This window comes from Neopsephotus bourkii, unplaced genomic scaffold (genome assembly GCF_033783945.1).
Source record: "Neopsephotus bourkii isolate Nb327-2 ecotype Australia unplaced genomic scaffold, CSIRO-AGI_Nbou_v1 NB_1663, whole genome shotgun sequence".
Lineage (NCBI taxonomy): Eukaryota > Metazoa > Chordata > Aves > Psittaciformes > Psittacidae > Neopsephotus > Neopsephotus bourkii.
This window is the reverse complement of record NW_026902137.1, coordinates 8,379,036-8,398,778: the sequence shown is the minus strand read 5'-3', so window position 1 is coordinate 8,398,778 and position 19,743 is coordinate 8,379,036. Positions and strand designations below refer to the sequence as shown.

General features: G+C 49.7%; 2 protein-coding genes across 2 annotated transcripts in view; one reads left to right on the top strand and one right to left on the bottom strand.

Annotated features, from left to right (window-relative positions):
• Positions 1-9,236, top strand: part of RIMS4 (regulating synaptic membrane exocytosis 4) — a 216,183-nt gene extending 206,947 nt beyond the window's left edge. Inside the window, exons 4-7 of the mRNA XM_061375530.1 lie at positions 532-644; positions 1,299-1,400; positions 1,656-1,795; positions 3,680-9,236. Of these exons, the coding sequence (XP_061231514.1) occupies positions 532-644; positions 1,299-1,400; positions 1,656-1,795; positions 3,680-3,898 (574 nt within the window). The 3' untranslated portion in view covers positions 3,899-9,236. The remainder of the gene's footprint in view (positions 1-531; positions 645-1,298; positions 1,401-1,655; positions 1,796-3,679) is intronic.
• A 4,513-nt stretch (positions 9,237-13,749) lies between these two features.
• Positions 13,750-19,242, bottom strand: KCNK15 (potassium two pore domain channel subfamily K member 15). The gene is made up of 2 exons (XM_061375374.1): positions 18,876-19,242; positions 13,750-15,821 (listed from the first exon to the last, which is right to left on the bottom strand). The coding sequence occupies exons 1-2, from the start codon at positions 19,156-19,158 to the stop codon at positions 14,908-14,910; spliced, it is 1,197 nt and encodes a 398-aa protein (XP_061231358.1). The 5' UTR covers positions 19,159-19,242; the 3' UTR covers positions 13,750-14,907.
• Positions 19,243-19,743: the final 501 nt, after the last annotated feature.

Here is a 19,743-nt window from a genome sequence, read left to right as displayed (position 1 = left end):
AATAGGGTCCTCTGGTCAAGAAGATGTGTTGTTCTTTGTGTTTTGTTAAATAAATAGGGAATTGAGTCCCAGGAGTATGGATGCTAGTACCCCTCATCTCACTTCTAACTACCATTCTAGATGCATTATTTCCTCCCCAGAAATGAGGACTGGGAAGGGACAGCTGCCAAGAGAGATCCAATAAGCTACGCTAGGAAGCTGCTTAGATTATAGTGCTACCTAATAGAGGTTACATGCTTCATATGAGCCTGACACAGGAGAGATTTTCCTTATAGACTATCTGTTAGAGTTAAACAAGTATTAACTGGCTGGTGACTGCAACCTTTACTGGGTTGGCTTTTTTTTGTACAAGGAAAGGGATTTTAAATGCATTCCATGAAGTTAAACTGCCTGGAAATCAGTGAATTTTGCAAGGGAGAAAGGCTTCTGTAAATGTAACTCATTTCAAAGATACATTAAATCTGGTTCTTTAGTTACTGGGTTGCTTAAAAATGCAAATTAACCACTGGCCAAAATCAATTTCTTTTGCAGCTTGAATTTCAGTGGAGTCCATCTGGCATCTGCTGGGCAGTTTAGTGACTTCCTGGGCAGCATGGGCCCTGCACAGTTTGTTGGGCGTCAGACCTTGGCCACCACCTCGATGGGTAAGGAACAAAAAGATATAGGTGGCTTTAATGTAATCTTGAACAGACTGCTCCTACGAGCCACCTAGTAACACATCCAGCATCTGCTGATATGCCACTCTCCCTCTCTGTTTCTCTGTTAAATCAAATAAGCTTGGCTGAAAGGTTTTGCTGATGGCTGCAAATGCAGTGTTAGTAGGAGAGCACCAGCTTTGTGCTTTCTGCCATCAGATCTGAAAGGCATAGACTAGGTAAAACCAATTACAATCCTGAAAGCACATCCTGTGCATCTTCATGGGGTTTTCTGCTCTCTAGGGCCCACCAGGCTCTGTAAAGGTTTTCTTACAGTCCACCACAATTGCATTTACCAGAGGAGCCTACAGTTCTAGGTGCTTCCCTATGGGAGAGATGAGAGGCTAGCAGCCACTGAAAAGTGTGAGACTGAGTCACCAAAGCCATGTAGACGGCTGGCAGTAGAGATTGCTTTTGAAAATGTGGGCCTGAATCACTGTAGAGCTGCTTGAGTGTAATGCAGGAGGAGATCAGACACTCAGGGCCTACAGTTTGTTACAGCTCATAGCAGGCATGACATGAAAATTGTTTTTTATAACATTTTAATAACCCACAGATGTATTGTTTTGAAAGTCTTCTGTCTGTTTTGACATTTTGGTTTAGGGGATGTGGAAATTGGCTTGCAAGAGCGAAACGGGCAGCTAGAAGTGGATATCATTCAGGCTCGAGGACTGACACCAAAACCCGGCTCCAAAACACTGCCAGGTAGTGTGCTTTGACCTCCTCAAGTGATTTGCTGAGCTCCAGCCTCCTGCAATGCTTGTGAATAGGAAAAAGTGTAATTCTGCTTGGCTTCTGCAGGAATAAGCAGTCTGTATGCAGTATTGAAAATAAGGCTGGTTGAGGAAATCTTTTCACTGCTGTAAATGCCTTCTTTAGAAATACCTGAGACATGGCACTGTCTTTTCTAAAGTGAGCATGAAGGTATTTTCCATATTTGACCATCTTTATTTTTTCCAGCTGCTTACATCAAAGCTTACCTGCTAGAGAATGGCGTGTGCATTGCGAAAAAGAAGACAAAAGTGGCTCGCAAATCATTAGACCCTTTGTACAATCAGGTGTTACTGTTTGCTGAGAGCCCCCAGGGCAAAGTATTACAGGTAAGATGAGCAAGTCTCAGGTCTGCCCATCTTTCTCTTCCACCTCTGTTGGAAGATACTAAGTCTGGCAAGGGATCTGGATAATTAATATAGATGAGAAAAAGCCAATGTTTTCATTGAACCAAATGCACTCAATCTGAACAAAACAAATGGAAAGGAAGACCTTTTTTTCATGTTCAAACTGATCATTGTTTGACACCCTGGCAGTTAACATGAGAACCTGCAGGAAAAGATTGAGTTTTATTTTCTTAATTCTTTTTTTCCCACCCAGTTAGGAGCTAGGTAGTACCTACAGGTGCTAAACAGTCTTGCAGTATAGGTTGTCTTCTGTTGTCTTTTATACATATTTAGAGCACTCTGCTTTGTTCATCACTCCATCACATATCCTATTTTTTTTCTACTTCTTTTTGATTACTACCATACATAACTCTCCCTCACTCAGATTTTCAGTTCTGCACCTAGAGCAAAGAGTGACTTGCGTTGTTAATTCATACATAAATCATTTCCACCCAATACGGCCTGGCTAAAATCCACTGCTCATACTGATGTAATTAATCCATGAGTTTCTGTTGCTTACCTTCACTGGCATATGAATTGCCAGCTACCCTGCTGGATCCTTCTCTTAATGAGCTCTTCCTCATTTTTGGTGGTTAGAAGCATTTTCCTCTGCACATTTTGGCTGGAATGAGGTAGGACCTAGCTTGGTCTGCTCTTGCCTTACCCACTGCCTTATTGCCAGGAAAGACACTTACTCCAAGAGAATAAAATGAGGAGTTTGGCTCTCTGCCAGTGGCCATGCCACCAAACCAGCTTTCTGCAGTGGCTTGCTCCATCTCGCACTGCCCTAGAGAGTTAATTTTCGTCTTTTAATTGACATTGGTTGTCTCTCCTACCTCATTTTACAGAAAACTGTAATTTTGTGGTTATTTGGAGCCTAGGGAAAGAAGCTGTCAGGATTAGCCAGAAATCACTAATCACTGTCATAACCCATCGTACTCATCCTCTCCTCTCCAGAACAGGGACTCACTCTGGAGTCAGTCGTCACCTTTGTCTTGAGCCACATAGGGCCACTTGGCCACGTACAGGCCTCCAGCATGCCTAAGCCCATGACCCTCACTACATCTGTTGTTCCACTCGCTGGTCTCCATCGTGTCGTAAGTGTGATTCAGCTTTCCCTGCTGGTCTGCCAGCTCTTTCATTAGACCTTCCTCTGTGTGTGCAAGCCTGTCTCAGCAGTGCGCTCTGCCCCCCTGCATGCCACCCCATGTGTGCCCCTTGCGTCACCGCTCCCTCTTGCCAGCACTCAGCTCCTGCCCTTTCTCCAGGTGAGCTGCCGGCCTCGTCTCCATCTGCCCTGTCTCACGAGCTCTGAGTGCAGAAGTTAAGACGAGCTGTTTTCCTGGAGCTCTTGGCTTTTGACCCAAGCTGTTGCCCACCTTTTTTTGTTGGATAATTTTCCCAGATCAGGAGCTCTTCCTGCCCTTTTCCCCTGGGCCTCCTTTTGTTGTGTTGAAGGCCTGTTACTGTGCCAGGGCCAAAATGTTGGAGCTGCAGCTCTGGGGATACTTCATGCATGTGCTGTCCCTGTCCAGCAGGTAAAACAGCAGAACGGTGTCTCATCCACAAGCACAGTCACCTGTTTTCCATGGGAGTGGGGGGAGAAGTCTGCTAACATTAGGGTTTGTAAAACCATGCTTAAAAAGATAAGATCATCAGCCAGAGCTGCACATCATCTGTTGGTAGCTTAAACCTTTCTGCTCTTCTCAGACTGTAGTAAAACCCTGGGAGGCTGGGTGAGTAGAAGGAAGGATTGATCGGACTTGTGCTTCCCAAGCAAGTGTGCAGGTTGGAGGACTAACTGTGTTCCCTCCTCTTGTTCCTAAGGTGATAGTCTGGGGAAACTATGGAAGGATGGAGCGCAAGCACTTCATGGGAGTCGCCAGGGTCCTCCTGGAAGAACTGGATTTGTCAACTTTAGCAATTGGCTGGTACAAGCTTTTCCCAACCTCCTCGATGGTAGATCCCACTACAGGCCCGCTCCTGCGTCAGTCCTCACAGCTTTCCCTGGAGAGCACAGTGGGACCCTGCTGTGACAGGTCTTAGTGAGTAAGCAAGGGGGAACTGCTTTTGTTTTTTAAACATGCTGTCAAGGTTTTGTTTGCTGGAACTCTGACCTCAAGCGCAATGCATGTTCAATCAGTTCTTGTGGAGCTGGAAGAGGAGGATAAACCAGTGACCTTAGACAGAAGACAAGGGGGAGGGCGCTGTGCCCTCTCCATCCGAGGAGGAGGTGCCGTGGGGCATGAGTCCTAGTTGTCAAATTAGACATACACCTCTTGTTTCACTTCTCTCGCTGTCATTCTTGGACCCTTGTTTCAGATCAGTATTAACCCTGGAAAGTTGCAGCATTTGGAAGAATTTGGGGGAGTAAGGAAGGAATTTTTCTTAACTGTGCATCTTAGAAATTTCTAATACAGATTCTTTCATGAGAAGGTACCTGAAAAATTCAGAGGCCAGTATCTGACCTGAAAGAGCAGGAGCAGAAAGTTTAAGAGGAAGCATTAGGGTTTTTATAAGGTCTTTCTTCTTGAAAGGAAGAAAAGAAAGAAACCTGCAACTCTTTCTTTAGAATCAGTTCCCTATCACTGAGTCATGTTAACTGTAACACTGTCATTGCTGTGTTTCCAAACTGTGCCAAATTACCAGCAAGTGTCTTTACTGCATTACTTGTCTAACACTGCTGATGAAGCATACTTGGTGGGAGAATAAGTAGCGCCTACTTAGACCAGACAGTCTGAACAGAGTTTGAGTTGAGCAGGCTAATTAACTGCAATTTTGCTCAGAAAAAAAGCCCTTAGAAGTGGGAGCTGAACATCAGACTTGCAGCTTGAGATATGTTTTGTATTGTCAGATACAATGTTCTGCAATTTACTGACTCCCTTACTTGTTGCTGTGCATCCTTCAGTCACGATGTCTTCTATCTCCTGCTTTTCTTCCATCTCCTTTGTGGTGGTACATATCTGCTGGAGATGCCACCCTTCCTGTTGTGCTGTGGACTGACCTGAAACAGGACTGTTTTATTCTGCCATGGGAGAGGAGATTGAGGTTTCTGTGGGTGCAGAAGAAAGAAACCTCAGCTTGTCATCTGACAAAAAGGTGCTGGAGAGCACATAACCTTCCTTGAGGAGAGAGGTGCTTTAGGCAGTCTTGGTAGTACACAAACAGTGTCAAGTGTTCTGCAAGAGGAGATGCAATCCCCAAAGTATGGAGAGGTGGTAGGTGAGGAAGCTGAAGATGCAGTGGTCACAGCATGTATATTTTGTTCATTGAAGTGCAACACTAGCTGTAAACAAGTCTTGTAGGTTAAGCCAGCAACACATGTTCTCTGAGCTGCTGAGCTGTGGTCAGCAGTCACGTGCTGGAGTAAGCGCGCTGGATCCTTCAGACAATTAAAATCATCTTATCCACAAACCACAGAGAATCTCCAGAGATTTTCTGTTGAATGACCTGTTTTGGCTAGGTTTTGTCTTAGTTCCTAATGAGGATTTGAGGACTGCTGTCTCAGCTTTTGGAGATGTTTTACTTTGTGATTTAAAAGTGAAGGTCCCATGTCACGTTTAGGGATGAGCAGATTCTCAGCCTGTCGTAGGGGCACACTGAACATTTATTTCTGCATGTGGACCTCAGCTTCGTTAGAATAAAAGCATGAGTGTTGAGTGGATGGTAAAAGCAGTTGCTTTTGGTCCTAGCTTGTCTATGGCATTTTAAATTATTTTGAGATAAATTACAGGATAGATGCAAAAATAATAGGCCTTACAGTAATCTCTGTAAAAAACTACATAATATAAAGGAGAGGGAAGGAGAATGAGGGACATAGAATGAATAGGTTTTTTTAGTCTTCAGTGGTAAAAGCCTCAACATTTCAGATAAATCTCTTAATTTCCTTGATCAAATATGTCTCTGGCCTCTCACTAATTATTTTTTCTAATCGTATTAGACAATTTCTATATATTAGCTGAAGAAAGTTTGTTGCATGCTGGTCAAACTATGTTGTGGCTCTCTCTTTCAGTTTTCTTTCTGAGAAAAAAGCACATTTACTGTAATTCAAGTCAGCATCTTTTCCTCTTGGTATGTAGTGAGTACTAGGCAATATTGTACAATATGTGTATGAACTAGAATAGATTAGGTAGATTTAGTGGTTTGTAGCACTGGATCTTTTAATAACTATGTCTTTAAAAGGACTTTGGGGAGCTCCAGGTATATGCCAGACCTGGCAGCTGAGTAACAGGGCTTTTGTCTTAAGTTATGCTGAAAACTTTATATTGGTACTTAGTTTGGACATTATCTACCAATAATAGCTAGTTAATCATGGTTTTCCTGTGTCCAGTAAGATGAATACAATGTTTTTGCAGTCTTTAATACGGAGTAGGAGACTATATATGCCAAAAACATTCCCCTAGAAAACTTTAATGACTGTTTGAAAAGCTCAGTTGCTGTACGCCTGGCAAATGTGACATGTCTCTATATCCTACCCCTCCAAAAGCTCTGCAAGCTCAGTGACGATCAGTTTAGTTACAATAGGACTACTTAACACTGAGGACTATTTTCCGAATGGTTTTAATCATGCTAAAATGTCACTGTCAGGGTAGGAAAAAACCAAAACCAAGTTACAGTTCCACTTGTGTTATTTTTGTCAGCGTCTCAGATTCTGACATTTGGAGGCAGTTTTAAGAGTCTGCTCCGTCCTGTTTTCTTCTGCATTTTTTACATGGTTGATTGTAGTCCAGTGGTTCTCGCTTTTGTTTCTACTCACTTCCAAGTCCTGTTTCTCCCCAGTAAGAGAACGTTGCAACCCCTGGCTGCCACACACAGCACAGTCACATGAACTGGCAAGTGCAGTTGATCTTCCTTCGTGCAGCAGACTTACAGGAGCCCCTCTGAGAGCACCCACAGGGCGCAGAGTGAGGCCAGAAGGGTTGCACGGTACCCTGCAGCCTAGATCCTTGCTTCACTCGCACCCATGATTCCTTCACTGACCATGATATATTACAGTTAAAACAAATGTCTAGTTATCTGTCAATTTAAGACACTCAGTATCACATCCAAGGCAAGTCTTAGGCTTGGAATAACTGATTTTTATAAAGCCTAACCTTTTTTTTCCCCAAAAAATTTGACTTGCCAGTTTATCTAAGGTGATGTGATATGACAGTTGGGATTGCCAGTATGGTCATGTAAAAAGTAGCAGTTTGCTAGAATGACGAGGAGGTGAAAACTGAGTTTTGGTCCCCTTTGCAAGTCCTGAAGGAGTTTTAACTGTGTCTGAGGGAAGCTGTTATAGTCAAGTAGGGGGAGGGAGAAAAACAGACTTTAAAAAGGAAAAAGAGGTATCGTAGTACTTCTGTGAGCGATGATGAGGGGTGCGATTGAGGAGGAATAGATAATAAACACCTGCCCAGCTCAGGGTTGATTCCCCATTCCTTGTGCATGGAATATTGCATTCTAATAGTAATGGGAGGATTGCTTGTCAAAAGAGAAAGTGGAGAACTGGTTCCTAAATGTTACCGACATTACTATTACCATGAAAAACAAGGGAATGCTGGAGCTGGGAGCAGAATGATCTCTCCACAGCGGGAATCCCCTGCACACAGGGAGCGCAGCCTCGCACTTGGCTTTGTTCTCTTTGTGGTCTGAGCAAAACGCAGCTGTGACCGCGGATATAGACCTGGGTTGTCCAGGAAAAAGATGTGATACTTTCCCAGTCTGCTGGTGTTGCTTTCCCTTTGCCCCAGCACAGCTGGGATGTCACAGAGCCAACACAAGGTCCTCACTCTGTGATTCAATCCGTGGGTCCTCATCCCACAGCCGAAGCTGCGTGGGCAGGCTGGAGCATCCCTTTGGCACTGGCCATGGGTGTTTGTGTCCATGGGCAGGGTAAGGGCCAGGTGACTTTATTGTTTAGCCAAGTACATCCCCACTTCTTGGCCATGGATTGTTCCAAAGGACACTGCAGAATTATTTGCTTTGAATGAAAATCTCTATTTATTGTTTCTAGCTACCAGATCCTTTATCAATGTACTGTTCTAAATTTGCAGGTCTTCTGGAGTATGAATATCACAAGTTCCTGTAAAGGAGCTGTTTTTAAGATGTTGAGGCAGTTAACAGAATCTCAACCTAAGCATGTTTAGTAATGTTTAGACAGCAAGACAACTTTTTTATGAGACTCATTTTAAGTTAGTTTATTACATGCTGGTTTAAAACAGGGAAAATATTTTTCTTTAAAGACAAGATGATGTATGTTTTTTAACAGATAATTTAGTGTTTTCAAAACTGTTTAGTGTTCTGGGTATGATGTTTACTCATTCTTTTGATTTCTATGTTCCTTGTTCTATTTTATCAACTTTTTTTCCACAAGAAAAGAGGCATATGTAAATAAACACCAGAAAAGAGTCCTATAGGAAATTCTGTTCAAACTGGCCATAGAATTATTAGTAAAGATCTGTTATTGTTCATTAACTCTCAGCTACTATTCAAGCCTTTGTTGAAAGAATCGATGTTGTATTTTCAAGATGAGAACTACTTAGCTAGTTTTGTCATAATCCTGTACTCTGTATAAAAATCTTTTTATAAAGAAAGTCTAATAGGCTAACAAGCAATAATATATTCCATTTGGTGTGCACAGATTGTGACTTGCAGGCTGTAGTACATATTGTTGATACAGTTTATAATTGTCTTCAATCTCAGTGGCATCACTTTTGAAAAAGTTCCATATTAACTTTGATTGTAAAAAAAAAGAAACCAACAAAGACTGGGCTGATGCCTTGTGAGATATATTCATCCTATAGACTTCTCTGTGAGTATATGTGCCCATGGACATGAAATCTCTCTTAGGTGAAGAATGAAACAGCTGTAGGTGACTCCATACTACAGAGCTAAGATATAGTTTCAATATAAACTTCATGACTGTTTTGATCTCCCTGTTTTTCTTAGGCTATCTAGTATTTGTAACAAAATGAGAATGGTTCCCACTGCCACTGTAGCCCTGATAAAGCAAAAAAGCCTCTGGGGCCACATGAGTTCTGCCTGACAGCTGCCAATTTTCCTCGAGGTGCCAGGGGCAAGCTAAAGGGAGGGTTTTTTTCTCAAAGCAGCGGATTGAGCTGCTCTTCTTTAAAGGCTTTGTGGGTTATTTTGTCCATTTCATAGGTGGTATTTGTCCATTTTGTTAGGATATTCCACCCAAGGCAGAGGGATCGCACCTTCGCAGAGCATCACGGGGCCCAGCATGTAGAACAGGAAGAGGCTGGTCTGTGCCATTCTTCAGGAGTCAGCTAATGCTGGGCTCATCTAAAGATTTTTCCAAAGTGGCAGGATCAGGATATTGGATTTTAAGTCAGCTCTATCGTTGATGTGGTGCAGAAAATAAACCAGCTTCAGAGCAGCATCCCAATTCATTGCCTGTGGATTTCTCGCATCATTTTCCATAAGAAAAGTCTTAATGTTATCATGGAATGGTTTGGGTTGGAAAGGACCTTAAGATCATCTAGTTCCAACCCCCTGCCATGGGCAGGGACACCTTACACTAGGCCGTGTTGCCCAAGACTCTGTCCAGCCTGGCCTTGAACACTGCCAGGGATGGAGCATTTACCACTTCTTTGGGCAATCTGTGCCAGCTCCTCACCACCCTCACAGTAAAGAACTTCTTCCTTATATCTAACCTGAACTTCCCTTGTTTAGTTTTAAGCCATCACCCGTTGTCCTGTTGCTACAGTCCCTGATGAAGAGTCCCTCTCTGGCATCGTTTGTAGGCCCCTTCAGATACTGGAAGGCTGCTATGAGATCTCCTCACAGCTTCTCTTCTCCAGGCTGAACAGCCCCAGCTCTCTCAGCCTGTCCTCATACAGGAGGTGCTCCAGCCCCTGATCATCCTCGTGGCCTCGTCTGGACTTGCTCCAACAGTTCCATTTTGTTCTGTGTTGTTCTCAAGGTGGGCCAAGCAGGCAGCAAGTCACTGGCTCAGTGATGCTGGCAGCCACTATGAATAGTGAAATAATTCACGTTTTTGTTGTGAAATGCTTTGAGAAGTAAGAGACGTGTAAATGCAAAACAGTGTCAGCAGAGAAGTCCAGGGCATATTGAGACCTGGAGCGAGCATCTAAAGTGACGCTACAGCTATCAAATTTGAGCCTTAGGGAGGTGAAACCCCTCAGAAGGGGCTGTCAGGTTGCACAGTCAGTATCTCATTTCTCTGTCTGATCCCTTTGCCTGTGCAGGACCCATCAGCCAAGTCTGGGGACACTGGTAAAACCCCATAGCCCTCCGTGTAACTGATGGTCTTGCCTGGCTTTCCAGCGTGCCTCTGTGAATGGGCAGTTCCCCAGGGGGTTTGCAGGTGATCAGGTAGTCTCAAAACATGGCTAAAGAGGCTTAAACCCACACTGCCAGACTCCTCCTCTCTGCTCAGTGTCCAGCCCCAGCCTCCCACTGATCACAGCAGCATCGGACTTATTCCTGGGGGAGCCTCAACCTCTCCTCATAGTGTAGACACCCTTCTGCCTGCCCTTCCCTGGGGGAGCTGCTCTCATCCTCTTGGAGGAGAAGAACTGGGGAGAGTTTCTTGTAGTATTTGGTTCTTTGCTCTTTAGCAGCTGAAACTGAGAAGGAGCCAACACCAGCCCTTTACAGAGCACCAGCAAACAGAGGCTGCGACCTAGCGATTTTCTCTTGGTGACTCTCCAGTGGCTAAAAGGGCAGCCAGAGCTGTATTGTTAAACCCCTCTGCTGGGTCAGTAGACAGCCTTTGCCTTTACACTGCACATTGCCAGTGTGGGCTTGAGACCCCTGTGCATAGGTAGGGCTCTGGCTTGCAGCAAGGCCACATCCGGCTCTGTTTGCTGGGCCGTGATGGAGCAGAATGGGAAGAATGGAGGCACATCTTCTGCCAAAGCCATGCCCACAGGCTTTCCAGGAGCTAGGTTTTGTAGCTGTCTTGGTGCCACAGGTCTGGATAGCTGCCTGCTGGGGCTCCAGATCCCATTGAACACCAGCCTGGATTTTTAAATCCTGCAGCAGCTTTTTTTCTTTGGGGCTGTCGTTCCTTACCCAGTGCTGCTCACTGGTGTCTGCTCTGGTGATTCCATCTCTTCAACCTGGAGCTGGTTTTGGCTTTGTATGGAGTGAGGAAATGTGAGGGTTGGAGAGTGAATCCAGGGCACGTTCCCCCAGCCTCACCGTGCTGGGGCTGCAGTGCCTCCCCAAACCCCTCTCCTGCAGCACTGCCATGGCCTGACACCCTCCTGGGGTGCCAGTGTCCTGCCCACATTTTGTGGCAGTTCTCAATTCAAACCATGGGGGAGCCTTCCTTCACTGTCCTTGGGAGGAGCTGGGGGTCTTCTGCAGCCCACACCAGAAGGGAGGGGTGGGGATGGAGCTGCCTCTGCACTGGCCAGGGAGAATGGGAGCTCCCAGCAAGCTTTCCTCCAGGTTCCCTTTGCTTTCCTCCTTTGCTTCTCCCTACACGGGTTCTCCCTTTCCCTCTCAGTACGAGGCCTTATTCCAACCCGAGGGGACTGAGGCTGCTGCAGCATCTCTGCAATGAAGCATCCATCACACACTGCCTGGGTGGTGCTGCAGAGCTGGTCTCTGCTTGGACATGGAACCACCACCCCAGCACATCCCCACTGTCACCTCCCCAGCTCTCTGCCTTGTCCCCCTGCTGCCCAAGGGCCTGGCCATGGGGAGGAAAGCTGCTTTCATGGGGTTAAACCTTCTTATTTCATTAATTGTTCCACAAAACCCTCATAGCTTGTCAGGGGCACAGCAGGGCTTCTGCTGCTCCTCTTGCCTTTCCATAGGAGTGGGGGCAGCTGATCTGATGTTTTTTGGCCTCTGTAACCCTCTCCAAAACCTTTTGGAGGCTTTTAACATCATCTGGTGGGATGTAATCTCCGTGGGGCCAGAGGGAACACAGGCAATGGGGCCGGGCAGCTTTCCTGCCACCGTGGCTTGCGAGGTGCATGGGCTGCCTTGGGTGGAAGGTGGGACGCTGGCGCTCATCTGTAGTCAGGAGAGGATTCTGATAGACTTTTTTCCTGTCTGTAGGTTTTATTCAGACACTATGTAATGATTGAGTGATTTACAATTCAGTGTTAATCTAATGAAAACGTTGATAATGGTGATAATAAAACCTTTTTTTTTTCCTATGGTGTGTTGGAGGGGTTTTGTGGTTTTCGCTGTTGCCACCAACTGTTATCTTCAACCTAAGAGTTCAGCAGACCCATCCCTTCTCCTTGTGCCTGCAGGGAATGAGAGCAGCTCAGCCTGGTGTGTCCCAGCGCTGTCCTGGCTCCTTCCAAGTGCTCTCCATGGAAGGGCCTTCTCTGAATCAGCCCCAACTTCAAACCTGCATTTCCCTGGGCTATTTCCAGAGGTAATTTGGCTGTGAGCATCTCCAGGCGTGGAGCTAAGCTTCCTCCCAGCTTATACTCTGCTCAGTACCCCTAGCAGGAGCCTTTGGCTCTTCCTGTTGTCTTCCCACGGCCCTTTATGGTCAACACTGAATCAAGGTTGATTTTGAAACCCTGGAGGTGAAGACACTGCTGGCAGAAAACAGTTGCTGGCCCAGCCTGTTGGGAATACCCTTGGTCAGTGTGGGTGCAGGAGGAGCCTGGGGACCCTTGGGGAAGGGCACCCAGAGGTGCTGTTGGTCCTGGATGGCCTCCAGCTGCAAGCTCTTGGGTGGGGAGCATGTGGGGGCTCTGATGTGACTCCTGCTGTGGGTACGTGGGGGAGGCAGCGTTCCCGTGGGAGCCAACATAAGCCCAGTGTGGTACCCAAGGATGATGAACATCTCCCACCCTCACACCGTCACCAGCTTCCAAAAGCAGGATGGGGCTCAGGCAGTCACTAAGCAACAGCTCAGGCTGCTCAGCACAATAAACCCACACAGGTTCCCTGCTTCCTGCACCATCAGCTCATCACCAGCTCTGCCCTCCACCCGAGATGAGCTCCACGGTGTGGATGTCCCTTGGAATGTGTCCCACGCTCAACATTTGGAGATCTCCATCCACTGCACAGCTCTGATGGCAAGAGTGGCAAGAGCACCACAGCATCCCACCCTAAGCCTTGGGCTGACAGCCTTAGTGAGGGTGGGGGGACATGGGATACAGCAACAAAAGGGATCAGCATGAAATTTCACTACTCAGGAGCTGAGAAGCCAGTGGAAGCCCCATTTTTAAGCCTGTTTTATCAGCTCCCAGCTTGTTTTCTCCCCCCATCCTCTTCCTTTCTATTTAAACCAAGGCTTAGCTGGTCCAGCTTTGGGGCCACTGGTGCAAAGCAGTGCAGCTGCTGAGCACCAGGGGGGCACTGCAGCCAGGGCATCTCAAAGCCCAAATCCTGCCACTTGAGAGACTGGAACAAGCTATTCCCAGTCATCACAAGCCTGCACAGATTTGGGGTGATACCAAAACCCACAGCTGCCTCCAGGGAAAACACCAGGAAAGGTTGGAAACATGGTCACTGGTCAGGGTGGGTGGAGAAGCCCAGTGTATCCCTGTGCGGGGGGCAGACACCATCCCATGATGGGCAAGAGCCAACTGCTTCCCAGCAGACATCCCAGATAACATCCACAGGGATAACATCCCTGGATATAGACACTGCCCGCATCCCTTGTGGCAGGCAAGCCAGCCCTGGTGGACCCCTGCAGCCAGGCAGGGCTGGGGTTTGGGGCTCAGACACATCTCTCTGCTTCCCCTTGTGACAAATAACCAACCACCACCTGGATTCACCTTTTATTAAACTGCCCAGAACAAAAGGAGAGAGCAAAGCCTGCCCTGAGGCCTTCCCAGCACTGGCACTTTGCATGCCTTCCCTACCAGGCAAATGGGATTTTCTTCTGGGAAAACCTCCTCAGAGGGTATTTGAAATAGAACTGAGAGTGAAAATGTGCCTTCTGGGGGGAACGAAAAGTGAAATGAGGCTCCTACCTCTGCTGCTCCTTGCAGACAAGGTGGGATGGACATAGGCCACATTGGGGGTACCAGCTGGAAATAAGCTCCCAGGTGGGGCTGTTCAGGTACCACATCCTGCCTGGGGATGGACGCACACCAGGATGGGATCCCCCCAACTCTGACAACCCCAGAGCAACGAGCACAAACCCACGGGCTCGTGGGGACTGGAGGAGGTGAGGAGCAGTGTGCTCATTGGGCTGGCAGCTGGAGGAAAGAAGGTGGAAGAAAGGGTGATCTTAGCTAATGACCCCATCAGCAGCAGAACCTTTGCACATGGATCTGGTTCGGGGAGGCTCTCCCTGGGGCTGTGCCCTTTGCACAGTCTGGGCTCATCCCAGAGGAGGACTGTGACTGGGCTGGAGTTCAGCTTCCCCATGACTGGGGCATGGCATCCCACCAGCCAGCTCGGCCTGCTGGACCTCCCTGCAGCGAGGCAAGGTGAGCTGGTGGGTATGTGGGTGGGTGGTGGAGCTCCAGCTTCCAGCAGCACTGAGCCAGGCACAAGCCTGAGCTTAGGGTTGGTTGTGGGAGATGCCATGAAGCTGTCCCCATGTGCTGAGCAGCAGGGCTGCATCCTGCTCCCTGCAAGCCTGCTGCATGGCACCTACTTACCTGCTCCTGGTGTCAGAGGATGGCTTAAAGACCACCAGTGCTGCAGGGCTCACTAACACAGACTTTGCTTTTGACACACTCCCATCAAGTGCAGCCCAGCCCATGCAGCAAGAGGCAAGTGCTGGCAGCAGCCACAGCCGGGGTTAGGCAGGGTGGGAGGGCATCAAGACCTTGGTTTGGGGAGCAGGGAGGTGTGAAAGCAAACCTACAGCCTGCTGGACCTCACACTGGGGGGGCCTCTTAGACCCAAACACTTGAACCTACTTTGGAGGAAAAAGCAAAGACAAACAATGCCATTCAGTGCCTGCAAAAAGGAATGATTATTTCTTAACAGGGTTTAAAATCTCCTGCTGGACCCTGCGTGGGGCTGGCTGCCAACTGAACGGGGAAAGGAACAGAAGAAATGAGCGCAGTAATAAGAACCTGACATCTCTGTTCTTAATTTATCATCATAGTAAGACTGGAGCCCCGAGTGCGGCTCGGCACACGCTCCTAGATGGATTTCCTCCGCAGCCGGGGGTGCTGCCGGCAGCGAGGGCTGTTGGATGACAAAGTGCTCCCTGGGGAGGAGCCGGTCTGCCCCCGCGTGCTCAGGGACACCTCGTCAATCTTGTAGGAGATGGAGTTGTAATACACGGGGTTGGTGTGGCAGCTCAGCGTCTCGGGGTGCGAGGGCGCCGGGCTGCCGCACAGCTGAGGTCTGTAGCACAGGCACGTGCAGAAGGAGGGGACCGCGGCCGCCGAGTTGGCCGATTGGCACCGCTGCCTCTCCGCATCCTCCTGCATCAGCGGGATGAGGTTCATCTGGCTCGTCCTGTCCTCCACGGGCAGAAATATGGCGTTGCTGCTCCGGCTCTCCTCTTTGGGCTTGAGGTGGATGTTGTTCCGGGCTCTCCTCAGCGATGCTCGCTCCTCGGCGTCGCGCCGCTCGTCCTCAGAGTTCATCGTCAGGAACCGCAGCACCACCAGGTTGAGGAAGGCGCCGATGACGGTCAGGCCCACCAGGATGTACATGAAGCTGAAAGCCACGTACGGGGGCTTCTTTTGCAAAGCCTCGTTCTTCTGCAGAGCCACAAAGTCTCCAAAGCCAATAGTGGTCAAGGTTATGAAGCAGTAGTAATAGGCATGAAAGAAAGTCCAGCCCTCGAAATAAGAGAAGGCTGCTGCGCCGATGCACAGGGTGCCCATGCAGGACAGAAAGCCGACGAGGACCATGTTCTCCATGGAGACATTGGTTGTCCTCATGCCCAGACACTTCTTAATCTTCTTGAGCAGTAGCCGCACAACGGTGTTCATGCGCTCCCCCAGGCTCTGGAACATGACCAGTGTCAGGGGGATGCCCAGGATGGCATAGAACATACAGAACACTTTGCCAGCATCCGTGCCTGGGGCAGCATGCCCATAGCCTGTGGAGGAAACAGGAGAGGCAGGCGTCAAGCCCTCAGTGGGGTTTCCAGTGAGGCTGCCCTGGGACCAAGAGGAGAAGCAGGATAATGGGGGAAACGGAAAATGAACCAGTAACAGATCTGCAGGCAATGCTAACAGGGCCATGGGATGCCACAGCCTTTGGGATGATGGCACATTACAGCATCTTGTGGGCAGAACCTTATTTTGCCTCTAAAAAGAGAAGGTGTAGGAACTATTGGAGTCCATCCCTACAAGAGCAGCTAAGTCTAGGAGGACTTCTGCAGAGCAACTTGGGATTTACTCCAGTGCCATTAAGATTCAGACCTAACGCCCTGCCTAAAAGCAGGGCTTGTGGCTGTTTTAGATGCAGGGAAGTATTTGTGTCACCACAGCCCTGTCAGCCCTTGTCCCGGGGACAAGGAGCTCGAGGAGGACACGGCTGTCCTTGAACACCTTCTGAGATTTAATTTCCCCACCTTGCTCCAAGTTCCCGAGCTGTGACTCAAGGACACACACAATTATCCCGGGAGCCCTAATGAGGCACTCACCACAAGCTTCCGGACTCGGTGGTTCTGCACCATCTCACTTCATTACAGAAGCTGTGCAGGAACCGCTGGCCTCTGACCTCCGTGGATGAGTAACGAACTCGGTGCAACGGAGTCACGCAGCGTGGGGAGGCATCCAAAGGCATCCAAGCCTCTCTTTTGAGTTTCTATGAGAAACCACCAGGGCTGGAAACTTCCCGTCTGAAGGCGCCTGCAGAACAGCGCCGGCTCCTTCCCGTGCTGCTGGGTGCCCCTTTGCAAACACCCATCTCTATTTGCACTTCTTCTGCAGGTGTTCATGTGATTTTTGTGAGAAGAATGGGGGGAACCAGCCTCATTTCTCAGCCTTGCTCAAAGCTGTGGCTTGGCTTCACCTCTGTCTCTGCTCCCAGTGCATTTCCAGGACTCTTAGTGAAGCCGGTAGCAGTGATGGGAAGACCAGAGGATGATAAAACCACATTGTCCCAGGCCCCTGAGCACACCTCCTGCTGCAGGAAACACCTGGGATGGGGCTGGGAGGCTGAGGACAGTGTTATCCTCAACCATGCAGTGCTCCAAACTACAAGCTGGCAGGAAGGGACTAGTTTCTGATTGCTCTGTTCATAAACCCATGCAATCACAACTGATAAACTTAATCCCTGCATGCCACATTTCACAGAATACAGAGCAGACAGGAGACTGCAGTGGCAAAAAAAACCCCACTCAGATCCAGGCTTAATAACTGAGCGTAATTATCAGGTCCTAGGCTACAAGATAATACAGGGGCAGCAATGAGGAGGTAAATATAATGATCCAGAAGAGCGGTGAGTGGAGAAACAATTGTGGTACCCTGAGAGACCGCTGAAAGAGCATTTGACTGATGCTTTGGAAATTACAAAGAGAATTAGGAGGAGTAAACAGAGCTACATTAACATTAAATCTGAGCTTTGGAGCACAGCCCAACACAGAGATCTGCCGTGCCAGCGTTTTAGGAATATGGCACCTGGGATGATTTACCACATGGGGTGTGTGATAAGCACAGCAATTGTTTGTCACAGTCAACAGAGAAACAACGTAAATGGAGCTACAACCTGTCCCACGGTGATGGAGATGTTTGCTGGAGCCATTCATCCCACCCCAGGACCTGGGGCCTGACTCCAGCCATGTCCTGAGCTCATCGCTGTTTGCTGGCCATGTGCATGGCTGCTGCACAAGCCCCACAGCACATCTTGGGGGCACACAGAACCCCCCAGGGCAGGGCCTGCAGCACCTCTTATCCCCTGCTGAGTTGATCCCATCAGCCCTTGTCCTGAGGGATGGTGCTTTCAGCTACCAGATGTGTTACCCATCCTGAGCCCCGTCCTACAGGTGAGGAGGTGGAAGGGCAGGGTCTGGCCTCAGGGTCCTGCCTCCAAAGCACATCTGCTCACTGAAATCCCAGCACAAGCGCTGACACAAGCACAGGATCCCCTGACTCTACATCCATGGGCTGCTTGGGGTGTGTGGGTTAATGAAGGTGGATTAATTAAGCTATGCTCAACTCCCATGTGGTCACCTCATCCAGGACTGAGGCAGCTTTATTCGATGTAGTTTCATCCTCTTGCAAACCAAGGCACTGGGCTCTGCTGTGGGTAAGTGTCTGCAGGGGGGGGTCAGAAGATTCACTGCTCCCCTCCAAGCCAACACAGATCTCCCTGCAGGATCCCATGCAGGCAGAGCACACTCGGTGTCTGGTGGCTGTCCTGGCAGCCTGAACCGGGTCTCACACAGCCAAACACCCAGAGGTTCGAGCTGGCAAAGAAGCCAGGAGTTCTTGGCCAGCTCTTCAGCCTGGCTTGCTGGCTACAACTGCCCGGCTCCCACCTCTGCCACCCTGCCAGCTTCTTCAGCTGCCTGCCATGAAGGTGCTGCAGGAGCTCCATGTGCTGCTGCCTCCCTGGGGCATCGTGCCTGTCCCATTGTGTAGCCTCAGCCATAGCGCATCCCTGTTCTCCCCCAGGACCGGGTGGCCTCCAGCCAACCCTTGGATCACCTCTCCCAGCACTGGGCATGGGGGTCCCCCAGAGATGTCCCAGCCCTGCAGGGGTGAGACCAGCCTCTCCTGGGCAGGTAACCCCCTGGGGACCATGAAGGTGTGGGAGGTGCAGGGGTGGAGGGATGGAGAGGTGCTGGTATAGGGGTGCTGGGACAGCAGGAAATGGGGGTGCAGGGATGTCGGGATGAAGAGGTGCCTGGACAGGAGGATAGATGAATGCAGGGATGTGTAGGTGATGGGGTGCCAGCATAACATGATGGAGAGATGCTAGAATAGGGGGTGCTGGGATGTGGGGATAATGGGGTGTAGGGAAGTGAGGCTGGAAATGTGGTGGGACAGGCAGATAGGTGGGCATGGGGATGTGGGAATGCTGGGGTGCCAGGACAGCAGGATGGAGAGATGCTGAGATGAGGGGGTGTGGGATGTGGGGACGATGGGGTGCCGGGACAGCGGTGCGGAGGGGCGCAGGACACAAGCCGGGTGCCAGCGCTCACCTATGGTGGTGATGACCGTGATGGCGAAGTAGAAGGAGCCGGCGAACTTCCACTGCCTCCCGGCGCGGTGCGGCTCGGCCTGCAGCACCAGCCGCTCCAGCTCCCGGTAGTCATCGGCGGAGAAGCGGTACTTCCTCCGCAGCTCCCCGCGCTTCTGCTCCAGCAGCCGCTTGCGGCCGCTCTCCGCTTCCGACTCCAGCGCATCGAAGACGGCGGCGCCCACCAGCAGGTAGGAGAAGATGCAGAGGATGAGCGCGGCCGTGCGCAGGTTCTGCCGCTTCATGGCGAGGGGCGGCCGCGGCGCCTCAGCCCGGGCTCCGCATGGCCCCCGCCGCACCCCCCCCCCCCCCCGCGCCCCGCCTGCGCGCCGCCCCCCAAACCCCGCGCACCGGCACCGGGACCGCCCGCACCGGTAGCGGGACCGGCACCGGGACCGCCCGCATCGGGACCGCGCAGCGCCCAACGGCACCGCCGTGGGGACCGCCCGTAGCGGTAACGGGACCGGCACCGGGACCGCCCCGTCCCAAACCCCGACCCGGCCCTGGACGCCGGTAAGGGGCCGTGTCCCCGGCTGGGGGAGCCTTATCCCAGTGCTGTCCCCACCTGCAGAAATGGGAGTACAGGCTGGTAGAAACCAGGTTTATTCTTTGATTGTTCAGCTTCTAAACCCCACACGGTAACGTTTCAGGAGAATGGAAATACAAAGCATCATTAAGCAGACAGGTAACTTTGCTATCACCAAACCTGGAAAATAAACCTGCCTTTGTTCCAACACAGCCTTTGGAATTCTTGCTAACATCAGTAAGTGACAGAGTCTGTTAATGGTCACTGAAACTGTGTTAGAATGTTTGGAACAGCGCTTACAAAC

Excerpts from the sequence above, each read along its gene's own strand:
- KCNK15 (XM_061375374.1), bottom strand. The coding sequence starts at position 19,158 with ATGAAGCGGCAGAACCTGCGCACGGCCGCGCTCATCCTCTGCATCTTC. Across the intron at positions 15,822-18,875 it reads CACGGTCATCACCACCATAG|GCTATGGGCATGCTGCCCCA; the intron begins GTGAGCGCTGGC and ends TTTCCTCCACAG.